Source organism: Dendrobium catenatum, unplaced genomic scaffold (assembly GCF_001605985.2).
Source record: "Dendrobium catenatum unplaced genomic scaffold, ASM160598v2 fragScaff_scaffold_1639, whole genome shotgun sequence".
NCBI classification, from domain to species: Eukaryota; Viridiplantae; Streptophyta; class Magnoliopsida; order Asparagales; family Orchidaceae; genus Dendrobium; species Dendrobium catenatum.
The window spans coordinates 1,049,655-1,066,165 of record NW_021320101.1 but is presented as its reverse complement, the minus strand read 5'-3'; the positions used below and the strand labels follow the sequence as shown (position 1 = coordinate 1,066,165).

Here is a 16,511-nt window from a genome sequence, read left to right as displayed (position 1 = left end):
CATCATTGTAGTTTCCATGCAGTATGGAAATCCATTATAGACAATTTCTAGAGCAGCAATAAGTCACAAAAATCTTTATTAAAAATGGCTCAGTATCACGTAACAGAACTTAGACTGACAAGTTGAATAGTGAGCTGGTCAAAGATTCTGACTAGCATTTTCCGCTACACTGTGGAGGCTTAAATACCAAACCGGATTGAGTTTTCTTTAAATACAAAAGGATACAGAATATACTTAATAAGGAAAAAAAGTAACTCTCCTGGCGAAAATATATTACCATATTAACTACAGTTCAGTACATGCATATTAAAGTATTAAACTGCTCTCTTGGAAAGCAACATACACATACATGCACATAAAAGTTGGAAGAGACAAGCTTTGTATATTATATAATGTATCTTGAACCAGGCCTAAAAAATTAAAGATATTCTATTTAATGTTGTTAAATACTAGCCGTCCCTAGGCATTTTGATCCCACGACTAGGATGGGAATCCGCAGGAGGCTCACCTGGATCACGCTGATCTCCTTCCATATTTAGTTGGCTAATTTAGGAAGGATTATATTAGAGAAATTATGCATGATTTTGTAATTATTTATTTCTTTATTAAGATATCTTGTATAGATCTATAAATATGGATAGTTTTGTGCAATAAAATTAAGCATTTTTCCCTCTCCAATTCTTTGAATTTAATATGGTATCAAAGTCTTCATTACCATTGCCGGAATTTTGAGCTTTTTGTACAATCGTGCCTTCATTCTCGGCATTCCCTTGTTGTTATCCTATCTATAACCAACACAACCTTCATTGCTGCCCTGCTTGATATAGTCTTCATTGCTACAATTTTCCGCCGCAATGTCTGAAGCAAATTCCTCCCAAAGGTTTTGATCAAATGAAGGATTCTATGATGCACCAAGGGGAGATCTCCAAAATATGCAACCTTCCTATTGCTTAAATGGGAAGAATTACTTGAACTGATCTCAATTTGTGAAGACCTACTTGAAAGGGAAATGAAAGTTGAATCACCTCCTTGGGGTAGGACCAAAAGAAGGATATCATAATTTTTTGGGCATGGGATGAAGCGAACTCTATGATTATGTCATGGTTGTGGAATTTCATGGCTCAAGAAATTAGTGATACGTTTATGTTCATATCTACAGCAAAGGACATATGAGATGCCGCCAGTCAAACCTTCTCAAAGGCTCTGAACGCTGTCTAGATCTTTAAAATTAAGGTCAAGGTAGGAAGCACAACTGAAGAAATAAAAAGTGTAACGGAATATGCCACTCTCCTTCAAAACTTATGGCAATAACTTGATCACTACAGAGGCATAGAAACCAGTGTCCAGAAGATGCTGCTATCATGAAATTTTTTATTGAGAAAGATAGAGTGTGTGACTTTCTTGCAAGATTAAATAAGGAGTTTGATCATGTTAAAGTTCAGATCCTTGGAAAAGAGGAGACATCCTCATTAAACAAAATCATTTCTCTCATTCGTGTTGAGGAAAGTCGACAAGGGGTAATGCTAGAGCCAAATTTAGTTGAAGGTTCAACAATGATGTCAACTAAAGAGGCGCCATGGAAGGAAAAAAGTAAGGAGAAATTAGACTGTGGTCTTATATCTATCAGTCATGTATGATCAAAAGATTAGCTTGTAGATATTCTTATTAAGGGACTCGATAACTCTATTTTTCTGGGATTGATTACCAAGCTGGGAATGATAGATCTATATTCCCCAGCTTGAGTGGAAGTATTAAATCCTAGCCGTCCCTTGGCATTTTGATCCCACGACTAGAATGGGAATCCGTGGGAGGCTCACCTGGATCACGTCGATCTCCTTCCATATTTAGTTGGCTAATTTAGGAAGGATTCTATTAAAGCAATTATGCATGATTTTATAATTATTTGTTTCTTTATTAAGATATCTTATATAGATCTATAAATAGGGATAATTTTGTGCAATAAAATTAAGCCTTCTCTGATGAGGACATCGAAGATCAACGGCTATGATCGTGTCTATTTATTTTGATGTATTTTATTTGTTATTTGTACTTTTCCATTTCTACCCTCACTTGAGGGCTTTGTTTTATGTTTTCCCTAGGGGCAATTGTGTCATTTTATTTTTCTTCATGTATTTGGCTATTTAAGCCCTCCCCTTCCTCTTGGAAAGGGATGATGATTATTGTTAATGAAAATTTTGGTTTTGGATCTCTTTGTGAGTTCTAGAGTTCTCTTTGTGAGTTCTCAAGTGAGGAAAGCCTAGGAGAGGTTCAAAGCAATACCCAACAGCCCCTTGGTGGAGCTCTTGGTTTTCTACCCCATATCTTTTCTTCTTCTCTCCTTTTCCCCCCTCCGAACGATCTCTTTCAATTTCCGTTCTCCCTCCCCTCAACCTTGCCGCCGCCCCATTGGCCCCCACAAGCCGCTGGCGCCCAAACAGACACCACCCGCCGGCCATCCACCCGTCCCCCTTGGCTCCGTCCCCCCCTCTAGCCGCCGGCCTCCCTTCATGAGGTTTGAAAGTTGAAATTTCAAATCCCCCATGAGACATAATTGACTTTCCTTAATTAAATCCTTTATTTTTGGCAATCTTCTTAATTGTGTTTCAAGTCAAATTTGAAATTCAAATCAATTCTCTTGATTGCCATGCATTAGGAAACTTCCCTAAATTGAAACCTGAAGTTTCTGTTCAGAATTTTTATTAAAATTTGTCATTAATTGCGGGCCACATTTTATTCATTACCAAGCCCCTTTCTCTCTCCTTATGGCTGGCCACCTCACCCCATTGATTCTCTCTCTAATTGCCACCTCATCACCTCTTAATTACCTCCCAAATACCTCCCCTCTCAAACGTAACTTCAGTTTATTTCAGATTTCAAATCTGAGATTTGAAAATCCCTGAAATTCTGCTCCACAATTGGCTGTCCAGATTTCTGGACGGGTTCTTTTGCTGTCTCGAATTTCAGGATCTTGAAAGCTGCTGTTCTGCCCTTTCGAATTCCCTATTTTGATTTCCTGAAGGCTCCCATCTACCATTCATAGACTCCAGCAGGCTTCACGTGTTGTTTCGCCAACCTGAAGACCTCCTAGTTGCAGTCCATCGAAGATCAAAAGCTGTCCAGCCGCTTGGAAGGATTCCCACCCGCTGCCCAAGGATTCTAAGCCAAGGTTGGTGGCTGTTCTCCCCTCAGGAGTTGCCAAACGACTGTCCACAGTCAACTAAGAGTTGAAGGCTGCTGCCAACCATCTTTCAAGCATCCAGACCTTCGCATAAGAGGTCTACATTATCTTTTCATTGGGTAAAGCTCTTCTTGGGACTCCTCTCTTATGTCTTATCTTCCTAGTTTACTTTTCGTTTATGGTTATTAATGGATTCATGAAGATCATGTCAATTATTCACCGCTAGAACTTAGTAATAGGAAGAGTTGTGTGAGGGATCTTTCATAGACTAATCTTATTGTTAGTATTGGAATTCATTGTTGGAACAATCCATGTATGCAATGTTGGATTAAGTTGGCTATCTTTTGAACTTAACTTCTATTCATGTGAATTAACCTAAGCTTGATTTATCACCTTATTGTTTATTTTGCGTTTAAATCACTATAATGAGTATAATTATTGTTGCTCCTAAAGTTAAGGGTGCAAGCTCTTACTTCAAACCAATTTTCGCATGATCGTTTTACATCATTCTCCCTCTCCAATTCTCTGAATTTAACAAATGCAATATTCAAAAAACAAATCTATCATTAGTGTCCAGTTCAAAGATGCTAAAATAGATCTTAAAATGAAATGTCACTACAATATGTGAACAGGAGTCCGTGACATCCACTTTTTATCATGTTCACTGTGCTAAAAAGTATCTATGATAAATTTGACATGATAAAATGAATACCAAAAATAGGTAAAATTCATCCACCACATATAATTGAAAGTTGTTCAAATTTTAAGATGCAAGGAATGAGAAACTACTAACCTGAATTTGTAGCAATAATTGTTCTTGAGCTTTCATATTTTTGCCAATTTCTTCACAAATATGATCATATTTTGATATCTCATTCCTGAAAAGCTCCTCCAGCGACCCAGTCCTAGCCATCAATTTGGGTAATATATCATCCTGCAATAAAGAATTAATTTCTTAAAAGTTTACTATAGAAGAAATAGATAATGAAGAAGATTACAAATAATAACAACTTTAAGTACCCCAAAATGAAAACAAAAATAAAGTGTGGAAACCAGAACAAGACATTAGCTGGCACGAAAATGAAACACAGTCAGCACTCAGCAGCAATGGCTTCCATACAGACAGACTGAACATCAGTAGAATTAGGTTGGGCATGCATACGCCACTAGGAACTCCTAAGCCACTCTATGCGGTCACTTGATTGGCAATTGGTATTGGATATCAAACTCCAGAAAGGAGATATAAAAAAGATTTAAAAAAGTTTGTAGAAAACATGGACTTTATTCTTACAAAAGCATATAACTAAAATAATATATCTTAAAAAAATCTGCAGGCTTGCAGTTCACAACTGACATCTTCTCAATACAATCAACATTCTTATCACAAATATTACCAACTGGCTTCTATGAATTCATTTTTACAATCAACCAGGTTAGAGCTGCCTTTCAAGTTAATGCTGGTCTATCTAAGTTGTTCTTAACAATTTCTAGCCAATTTGACTTCAGCCTAACATTTTCTTGCCACCTAACCCTTTCAAAATGCATAACCATCTCCCAGTTGTTTTTCTTAGTTTCTTCAATGGAAAAAAATTGTGCAAATTTAAGAGTAAAATGCTAAACTACATATACACTTTAACAACCAAATTCTCTATGCTAGTGAACTATAAAGGTTACACATGATTATCAACCAGACTACTCTAAAATATCATCTACGCCAAGGCCAGCAATTTGTTAGGAAACACTTGGAATTCTCAAGTAAAACCTAACTATCTTGATGAAATCAGCGAGAACGATCCACAAATCCAAAGGAAAAATCAGAAAAATAGTAATTTTATTGCGATAAACAAACTAACAGAAGAAAAATAACAAAATGCAATTGATCCTCTATACGAGAGAAGGACCTCTGTCTCCCACATCTCTAGACGCTGCTAGAGCCCAAAAATCTAAATCTAAGAGGTCTCAAATTTCAGCCAAATTCAAGGTGCCCTAGCCCTAGGAAAACAAACTATTTAATATATACAATTCAAAAAGAAATCTCTAAACAATCCCTGCATTCAAATTTCCCACCTAACTCCCTTCAAAAACCTTCCTAAATTGTTGTATATGGGCGTCGGATCGCGCGGCATATGCAATAGGCGGAGAGTTGCACCTCTGTTTGTTCGTAGGCCGGTCTCATATGCACCAGTTGGACCGTACGAGTGGACCGGACTAATAATACTCCCCTCCCAAAGACCAACCTTGTCTGCAAGGAGGAAAAGCAACACCCTCCTCCATTCTCTCGTCATCACAAATGGTAAGAACCTGAAGAGTTCGGTCCTTACACTTGTGCTCTGGCGTATACCTCTCGTCAAATCTAAAACAGAGACCATTTTCCCTCTTCTCCTATAATTCCATTTTTATGAGCTTCTTGAAATTGTCCCCGGGTCTTCCTCCTGCAGTCATTTCCTTCGAAGTCCCCCGAAGAATATCTGGTGTTGGCTCCTTAGATGCCAATAAGGTGGTGGTCATCCTATACAAGCCTCCTGAGCTGCTGCTGCCTCTCACCAACTGAGCTAGCTCCATATCATCTCCCAAGTCACAATGCCTCATCACTCTACTGCTGCTCGGATCTCTGAAATTTTCCTCTAGCACTGTCTCAGGAAGGCAGTTCAATCGGCTAGCAAGGTACTTGAATCTCTCTCGAAATTCTATCACTGAACCATCATGTGCCAAGGCGAAGAATTGCGCGTAGAATTCTCCTCCCCTGCCAGTTAGGAAACGTTCTACCAAACAATCCTTGAACTCCCTCCAACTACATATGGGTCGTCGCATGTCCCTTCACTATTACCAAGCCAAAGCCTTCCCTTCCAAACATAGGCTTGTTGCAGTCAGTCTCTCCTCCTCGGTTAACCCGTTAACGGCGAAATATCTTTATACCTTGTAGATCCACTCGTGCGCATCTTCTCCCTAAAAAATAGACATCTTCAATTTCCTCACTCTCAGATCTCCTCCGTCAACCCTGCTTCCTCCCAAATTTCCCATTTTCCAAGGGGGTGGTTCCCACCAATTGTGTTGATCATCCCTCCTCTCGCACCCAACCCTTTCCTCACAAGCCCACCTTCCCCCTTCAAATTCAACAACTCTCCGATCATACTCAACCCTTCTCCTTTCAAATTAGGCATCTCTTCAATCGTAATCAAGTCCTCATCTTTCAAATTCAGCCCATCTTCTTTCAAATTCATCACCCCTCCACTCAAACCCAACCCCCTCACGCCTCTCCACATACCCTCTACGGCTCTACCTATCTCCTCCCTAGGAATAGGCCTTAGGGGAGGCATTTTTTCTGTTCCCTCCAAAATCTCCACATCTTGATCTTCCCTTCGTCTGATTGGCTTACGGTTTTCCCCACTTCCCAAACTGTCGGCGCCTCCTTCACCTCCAACGGTAATATTTTGGTTTGGCTCTTGAGCACTTTCTTCAACATCTCCTCCAGGATGGAAAATTTCGAGTCGATCTTATCATGGATGATTGAAATATCCTTTTTTAAATCTGAAACTTAAGTTTGGAAATCTGAAATTTCAAATTTCATTTGTCTGATCTCCCCTTCTAACACTTCTACCTTTTTTCCTGGCATGGATACCCGGTTCTAAGCTCCAAACAACAAAAACGGCCAAAAAAACAGCAGTTCTGACCTTCAAACAACAAAAAACAGCAGATAGGCGAGTAAGACATAGCAGAAATTAGCGATGAGACTTCGATTACTGGCCAGGAAATTTCTGTGATACCAATTTGTCAGAAAATACTTGGAATTCCAAAGCAAAACCTAAATATCTCGATGAAATCAGTAAGAACGATCCACAAATTCAAAGGAAAAATCAGAAAAACTGTAATTTTATTGCGATAAACAAATTAAATGAAGAAAAATAACAAGATACAATTGATCCTCTATTCAAGAGGATGATCTCTCTCTCTAGACGCCACTAGAGCCCAAAAACCTAAACCTAAAAGATCTCAAATTTCAGTCAAATTCAAAATGTCCTAACCCTAGGAAAACAAACTATTTAATGCATACAATCCAAAAGGAAATCTCTAAACAGTCCCTACATTCAAATTTCCCTCATAACTCCCTTCAAAAACCTTCCTAAACCACTCTGTCTGGGCGCCGGATCATGCGGCATAAAGCAGAGAGTTCCGCCTATGTTTGTTTGTAGGCCGATCTCGTATGGACCAGCTGGACTGGTCTAACACTATTCTAATAGGAAAAAACACTTGGTTTGATAATCCAGAATCTTTGATATGGAATAGAGAAACAAAATACTAAACAAACCATCAGAACACCAAACCGCCCAGTAAATATATGGGAACTGGGACCTAACAGATTCAACACTTCTCTGTTTTTTAGTCTAATTGCACTGAGTGTGACAGCTTGATCATTTCAGGAGAACCTTGAGCAGAGCATATGCTAGTATCTGCAATATGAAAACAGATGGACAAAGCAAACTTTTAATGCTACCAAAAAAAACATCTGTGGACTTCATATTTTGCGTGCTATTTCAAGTATGCAGCACCAGAATACCTCCAGCCTGATACAAGAACGTATCTCATGTGCTATCAAGGCAACTCAAACTTTTCGCCAAATATTGTGATAAAACATTACTCACCTTTCTTTTCATCTCTTTAAGCATGTCCTCAAGGCTGGCCCTTTGTGCACCTACCGTTTCCAACTGCCTCTGTATGTAAAAGAACACATTATAAGAAGCTACTTAAACAAAGGAAAAAAGAGAATTAAATATAGCTTTCTACTAAACAAATGGGTCACTTAAGCCTAGTTTTTGAAGCAACAACTTTTTTTATTGTCAAGAAAATAAGCATTGATATATTATGACAATTGACAACCCAAAGAGGTCGCTTTCAATACTTTCAATACTGTAGTTAAAAATAAATTAGGAAAAATAACTTGATAAATAAATTGGACTCTCAAATCATGAACAACATACACCCATAGACACAAAATGAATCAATTAGACCATACTTAAAAAAAAATCATGATATCAACGTTGCAACAAGTTTAACTAATTAGCATTCAAGTGCATAGACACTCCATGCAAGATCCGGAAGGAAGGTTGCACAACTTGCAACTTGATCTATTTGAAATTAATGATTAGTCAATAATAATAGAAGAGAGTAAACTTCAATGACGCCTCATTAATTATATATATATATATATACACACACACACACACACAAACACACACACATAACCAAAAGCATAGCTACTAGAGTTAAATTTAGGTGGTTTAAAACTTTAAATGGAACCAAAAACTACTAAATGGTTAGAGAATATCATAAAAATTATTTTAAAAAAAATTATGTAAAACTCCAATAAACTGATTATGTTATATTGATCCAAGTATTAAGGACAAAAAAGTCATTCATAGCAACCTTGAGTGTATAGAAGTATAGAACTGAGAACTTACTTTAAGGTGTGTGTGAAAAAGCAATAAATTAATGTGTAAAATGAATATATTATGGGGGATGGCATGCGTAGTATCTATTTAAAATAATCTGGTGAAAAATATACAAAATGGTTTGGGAATGCATAATACAAATTAAAAGAAACATCAATAAGGTGAGTGGATAAAATTAATATGAAAAGATTAAGAAAAAAATTAGACTAAAGGCAAAATAGTTAGATGTTGTAAAACAAGAATTGTACAAAATAGATATAATACCTCATGTTATGAATTAAAAAATTCATAAACTGATAACAAATAATTAGCAGAAGGCTAAAGATGGTGATGATGAAAATTTTCTTCATTTGTTGAGAAGGTCAACTATTTGTTGGATGTTTTTTTAATTATACAACTTCTAATGTGATTACTAAAATCATATTATATTTATAGTAGTATTAATTTCTTATTTATAGTGTCATGCCTTTATTTAAGAATATGCAGAATGAAACATTTTTAATTTATCTGTTATTCTACTAAATATAGTACTATTTGTAAATACTAGTTATGATATGTATTAAATTACATTAAGTACTTTATATGCATTTTCTTAAGCATATAGATTTAAGTTATGAAAATTAAGATATTAAAAAAGGTTTTTTTTTTAATACCTGACACCTTACGTGAAAATTGATTGTTTCACATTTTGCCTTTCACCAATTCAAGCCCTTTCACCTTAATAATTTCATAAGTATGAGAATCATTTTGTGTTAGACCGGTCCACTGGACGGGTCCAGCCGGTCCATACGGGACCGGCTTGCGAAACAGAGGCAAAATCTCCGCCTCCTACAGATGTCGCGCGATCTGAACGCCAAGATAGAGTTGTTTAGGAAAGATTTTTGAGGGATTTGGTAGGGAAATTTGAATGTAAGGACTATTTAGAGATTTCCTTTTGAATTGTATATATTAAATAGTTTGTTTTCCTAGGGTTAGGGCATCTTGAATTTGGCTGAAATTTTAGATCTCTTGGGTTTAGGTTTTTGGGCTCTAGCAACGTCTAGAGATTTGGGAGAAATAGATCCTCCTCTTGAATAGAGGATCAATTATATCTTGTTATTTTTCTTCCATTAGTTTGATTATCACAATAAAACTACTGTTTTCTAGTTTTTCCTTTGGATTTGTGGATCATTCTCCTTGATTTCATCAAGATAATTAGGTTTACTTGGGAATTCCAAGTATTTCTTAACAAATTGGTATCAAAGCAAATTTTGGGACCATCGTGTGCTGGTTTTCTGAAATTTCAACGATGGTTTTTGTGTTCGGGGGATAGTTTATTGCGGAATTTTGAATCAATATTCAGAAATTTTATGGCAGCCAAAAAGGTAGATGCATTGAAGGAACGACTTGAAGGGGAGATAACCAAATTAAGACCATGGGGAAGGAAAAAATTTCCTTCATGGAAGGGCAAGTGGCTGACTTACAAGACATGATGAAGAAGATGTTAAAATTCCAAAACCAAACAACGGCTTCAGAGGCGAGAGGGCTAGAAGGAAAGAATATGAATTCTGAAATTCATAGGGGAGAGAGAGAGATGGAGGGCAAGCTGCATCTGGACGTGATAGAGGTCTCCCTGAATTCAATGGTGGGATTCACTCCGAATCATACAATGAATGTGAAGAGGGAAATAGCAGACAGGGAGGTGGTAATGTTGATTGACAGTGTGGCTACCCATAATTTCATCTCCAACTAGGTCGTGGACCAATTGGTGGTGACATTGGTGGATACAGGGTGTTATGGAGTGATGATCAGTATAGGGAAGGTAGAGACGGGTCAGGGAATATGTAGGGGAATAGTGTTGATCATACAGGGGGTTCAGATGAGGGAGGATTTTCTCCCATTGGAATTAGAGAGCACTGATGTCATCCTGGGGATAAAGTGACTGCAAACCTTGGGGGCATCAACTGGGGAGCATTGAAGATGGAGCTGATGGTGGAAGGGAGAAGGGTAGTGATCAGGGGAGATGCAGGACTCACCAAAGCCATGATATCACTTAAAACCAAGGTGAGGAGCATAGGGGAAGGTTATCTGATGGAACTACATAGGTTGGAGGGGATCAGAATGGAGGAGGGTGGGGACATTCCTCTTTCAGTACAACCATTGATTCAACAATTCAGTGAGATTTTAAAGCCGCATCAAGGGTTGCCTCCTCCGTGAGAACACGAGCATGCTACCATCTTGAAGGAAGTAGTTTCACCTCTCAGTGTTCATCTATATCATCATCCTCAAATCCAAAAGGATGAGATCGAAAGATTGATTAGAGAGATGCTAGAAGCAGGGATTATTCAACCTAGTATTAGTCCATTTTTCAGTCCAATGTTATTGATCAAGTTCTTTAGCAACATTTTCCTTGGTTTCACCTTGAGGACAAGGTGGTACTTTGGGAGTGGAGTATTGTTAAACCAGTCCATTGGACCGGTCCAGCCGGTCCATACGGAACCGGCCTACAAAACAGAGGTGGAATCTCCGCCTCCTGCAAATGCTGCGTGATCCGAACGCCCAGACGGCTATTTAGGAAAGATTTTTGAGTGATTTAGGAGGAAAATTTGAATGTAGGGGTTGTTTAGAGATTTCTTTTTGAATTGAATGGATTAAATAGTTTGGAATCTAGCTGAAATTTGAAATTTTGTAGGTTTAGGTTTTTGGGCTCTAGCGGCGTTTAGAGATTTGGGAGAGATAAATCCTCCTCTCGAATAGAGGATCAATTGTATCTTGTTATTTTTCTTCCGTTAGCTTGATTATTGCAATAAAATTACTGTTTTCTGATTTTTCCTTTGGATTTGTGGATCTCGTTCTCGCTAATTTCATCAAGATGGTTCGATTTTACTAGGGAATTCCAAATATTTCCTAACATTTTGATGAAAAAAATAAATTGCATGGCCCAAAAATTTAAGAAGATATGATATTAGTGAATATGTGAACCTTTGGAAGCATGATCTATCATGTGTTTCAAAGGCATGTATTAGGCCTGATCACTCAATTTAGATACATCTACTTATTCTTACTAGCACAAAGGCTTAATATGATCTACCTAACTCACTTTGATATTTTAGGCTACTTTGTGGGTCATATCCATTCTTAATCAACGTTATTCACAAGTTTTTAAGCATAAGGGTGAAAAAGTGTACAATGGATAGAACACTATTTGATGTTTTTTATATTGAATATTTTTATACTTTTATTATCCCTTTAGAGAAATTTGATTTTAAGGTCATTGAGATAAGAATTTAATTAAATGGATATCTTTTTAGGAATAGGGTTGGATTTTATGGAATCGACCCTGCAAGGTTGGTTGAAGACGTTCAAGCATTTGGAATCTATCATGTTTTTTTTATTGTTTGGGTTTTCATGATGTTAGTAAATAAATTGAGATAGTGATTCTTACATTGATCAAGAATTTGGTTATTCTGATTATTGGAGTCGAGTCAAAGTTTAGTTAAATTACTACCGGTGACCAAACAGCATGATTTGCATCGTCTAATCTAATCATGTGACATATTGAAGTAGTTTGGGTCTTTGATGGACACCCAACAGAAAAATAACATTAATTTATTTCAAGGAGATCGTCAGGCTTTGATTCGTATCAACCTCATCTCAAGAAAGTAAGGGATTTGATCCAAACAGTCCCACATGTTCTCATTATTTTACACATTTCGATAAATTTTACTATTTTTAATTTTTTATAAACTTTTGAATATTTTTAAGGAGAAAATTGGAATTTTTCATTACAATTTCAGACAAAAAAATGCCTAAGAAATGTTTGGAGGCACTTATTGAACTTTTAAGAATTTTCCTAAGATTTTTTAACCTTCAAGACAACCTCTCTTGCCAATTTAATAATTTTCTTAAATTCCTTGTAATATCTTACCAAGGTAAATTAGTGGTTTTAAAAAATCCAATGGGATTACTAGGTTGGTCAACATGGAGCTAGCATGATTTTGATTACTAAAATGCACAACCGAGTAATGTAATGTGTCACAAATGGGGTAACTTGCTAATTATGCCATATGCTAATTAAGCATGTCTTAGCTGTGGCACAACCTAGCATTCCAACATTGACATGAACAAATAAGAGATTTGAAATGGGTGTTTTAGGTGTTCCTTGATCATACAAGTGTCACCTTTTGATTGGCCCAAATGAGACTGACCACATTATGATAGTTTGACAATTAAATGGGTGTTTGTACTACATTAATGCCAAATTATGATTGTAACTTGCTTAATTATGAAAAGAGAGATGTTACGCCTCATTTTTCTCATGGCCATCACCATCATCCACAAGTCACTTTGAAGTACAGCCAAGCCATCCATGCTATCAATGTGGCCTCAAGTTAATATCGAATATGAATAAGCCAATCATATCATTCAGCATACCACCCAAGCCTAGAAGCCCACCATCTTAGTCGTCCCCGTCAAAACACTCCTATTACTTGGCCTTGGTCCGTCCGATCCCATCTTCGACCATCGACCTTTGTTGCAATCCTAACCAAATTTAGATTCATTTACCAAGAAACTTCACTCCGCTCATCACAAAAACTTTTGTCTCTAATGGTCTACTTGAGTTTATCATCCTATTGCATCCACTACATTTTCCTACAGCATGCCATCCTCAAATGCTCGACACTTGGAAACCATTGACATAGACCAAAAGCTACTTGATAGAAGCCTTCCTATGTCAGTCGCCACATGTCGCTTCCTTCCTTCATTGTCCACCACTTTTTTCTTTATTGCCAAATGATCATGCGACTTGTCGCTTGACAACCTCAATGTGTACACCCATCTAAATGAGATCGGACGCCTGAGGATACCAAACTGTCTTCAGCATTTAGTTGCTATCTTCTCTTTAAGCCAAATATCCCCCACTATCCCTATAGCAATATGAAATCAATTTTTATAAATCATTAACTTATTTACTTCATTGAAGAACTCTCCTTCTCACCTAACTATGGTGGATATCACTCATTTAAGCATACCTATCTAAGCATGTGCATCATTTGTGTTGTTATCTTTGTATTGTGCTTCCCCTACTCTCAATTGGATGTAGCTTAATTTAGTACCGCTAGAATTTGAACTTCGAACACACATTTCCTAAGTGCCTAACCAAATCTTGCATTCCACCTTTTAGTGATCTTACTATCAAGCTAAATAAAAACAATCATGGGAGATCACAACACAAACAACGCTCCCGACGATCCTTTGAGAAATATCAAGAAAGCCTTCCAATCTAGCAAGAGTTTTGCTCTCACACTTTCTTAATCAATGATTGTAACTCAAGCACAATTGCACAAGTTGTCCATAAAACATAATTTCCCGGTGCAAGTTGCAACCTGCATCGCTCTGAACCAAGGTCACTATGACATCACTTTTGACTAAAGGAAGCGATTATGCTAAGAGGTTGGCTCCATCGATTCCTCATCTCCTCTACCCAACTCTCATTTGTTCTCCTCAATGTTCTTAGTTAAGATCCTGAAGATTTGACACCTCCAAAGTTCAATTCATCACATTTGAACAATTACAATGGTACAACTGAGCCTATTCACTACCAAATATTCTCGACGACTTTAAAGGATGTGACACGGAGGTGGTTCCCTTGTCTACCCTAGCAACATTTATATTTTTGACGAGTTGTGCCACCAATTTTTCATGTAATTTTTTTCTTTCTCACAAAGGCCTCAAAAGACTTTACGCACACTTCTAAACAATGGACAAAAAGAGAGATAGTCCCTCAAGGATTATATAGACAGATTCACCTAGAAGACCATAAAACTATTTGATGAGAACATCCGACCATGGAAAGTTACCAGAGACGAGTCTGATGATCTACGGCCACGATCACACCGATTTATTTTTTAGTTATCATATGTATTTGATTTATTTATGCATTTTTTTTTGTTTCTACCCTCACTTGAGGGAATAGTTGTTTGTGACCATTAGGGGCATGTGTGTCTTTTATTTCTTCATTGGAAACACTAACTATTTATATCCCCTCCTCTTTGGAGAGGCAAATGAATATTATTACAAGAAATTTTTGCACTTGTGTGTCTTGGGAGAGTTTGAGAGTTCTTGGAGAGATTGAAATCCCTAGGTGAGGTCATCGCAATACCCACCAACCGCAGGAAGCATCCGGGTTCGTGGTCGACCTCCTCTTTCCTCTTCCTCCTCTCTCGCCCCCACAAACCGTCAGCCATATCTCCTTCCTCCCTCTCTCGGCCAAACCCATCACCATCTCAACCCTGGTCGGCCACCCCACCTCCCCTCCCTCTAGCCACCGGCAACCTAAAGCCCCCATCCCTAATCGTCGGCTAAGCCAACCCAAAACCCTACCGCCACCTAAACCCTAACCCAAATTCTAGCCGCCACCTAAACCCTAACCCAAGTTCTAGCCGCCGGCCATCCTAACCACAATCCCCTTTGCCTCCAAAATTCAAATCCTCCATTTAACACTTTCCATTTATTATAAATCTTAAATTATAAAAGTTTCCAAATTCAAATTTAAATTAATTTGAATTTGAAATCCTTTCCTAAAATAGGATAACTTATGTTAGGAAACTTTCATTTATCCTCACAATCAAATCTCATTAGAGATCTCTCGTGATTTTCCTTTCCTCCTTTATTAATTCAAGTTTGGAAACTCATTAACCCCTATCATCTCCTCACCCTTTACTCTCAGGCCTACCATCTCTCCTCCCTTAATTTCTTTCATCTTATGCTCCTAATTCAATTTCAAACCTAAAATTAAATCCCTCCCTCCTTTCCCCTCAAAATATGATCCTTATTTCCTTATCCCTCTCCCTCCCTAATTTAATCCCACTGCACCGGAGTTTGCTGTCCAGATTTCTGCAATAAAAAAATTGCTGTCCAGAACTTTTGCTTGAAGATTTCCTCCTGCTGTCCAAAAATTTCAGCAAGATCTTCTTGCTGTCCAAGCGCTCCCGGCACTCCCACAATTGCTGTCCAGATTTATGGCCACCGCTAGGCCTGCCGTCCTGAACTTTTCAGCGAGGATTTTTGCTGTCCAGCCCTCCGGAACGACACCATACGCTGTCCAGACGCTCTATTACATTAAAGTTTATTGTTCCCTCATGTATGGCGAATCATGAACAAGACCACGGGTTTGTTTACAATGATCAAGGTCAAGTCGATATCATCAAATCACCATTCATCGACCTCAACTTGGAAATTGATCAAACCATAGAAGAATACATTGAGAGGATCGTATTCACCCTCGCCACCGCTATCGACGAACAACTTTCTTCCATTCAGTGGCAAATCGTTTCTAAATCTTCATCAAGGTGAACGTCTCCTCCCAATCTTTGTTTTTCTAAGTCTTCCCATTAATTTGTGGAGTCATAAAGAGTTGTGCAAACTATCTCCGTTTAGCCTACATCAAGAGTGTGAGTGAGTAGACTCTAATAGTGCCTAATCTTATTGTTAATTTAGGAATTTATTTTGAAACTTCCTCATGCTTGCTAATATTGATTAGAATTGATTATTCGTGTTTCTAAACTCTTACATGTAGTTTGTACTAAGCTTTAATCATCTTTTTAATATTCTAACCTTTGTTTAAATCACTGAAAGTAAACATAATTGTTACTACTCTAATTCAGAAGGCATGTACTTTCAGCTTTACATATTTACTTAATCATTTAATTCTACATCACAATCTACTCTAACCACTAGATTACTAATCTAACTCACTCTGAGCATGAGAGAGTAGCCCTTCAAATACACCATAGCAAAGAATCAATCAAAGACCATGATCGATTTAATGCAAAAGGCATCAAAGTACATCAATATTGATAAAGCTTTAACTCTTCCCTTTCCATTATTTTCTTCCTTTGTTGAGA

General features: G+C 37.6%; 1 protein-coding gene across 2 annotated transcripts in view; it reads right to left on the bottom strand.

Moving 5' to 3' along the window:
• The window catches only part of LOC110110618 (vacuolar-sorting protein BRO1), a 41,228-nt gene that overhangs the window by 8,123 nt on the left and 16,594 nt on the right, over positions 1-16,511 (bottom strand). For both annotated transcript variants that reach the window (XM_020842196.2, XM_028701110.1), the window contains exons 4-5: positions 7,819-7,887; positions 3,972-4,112 (exon numbers count right to left, since the gene is read on the bottom strand). In XM_020842196.2, the coding sequence (XP_020697855.1) occupies positions 3,972-4,112; positions 7,819-7,887 (210 nt within the window). The remainder of the gene's footprint in view (positions 1-3,971; positions 4,113-7,818; positions 7,888-16,511) is intronic.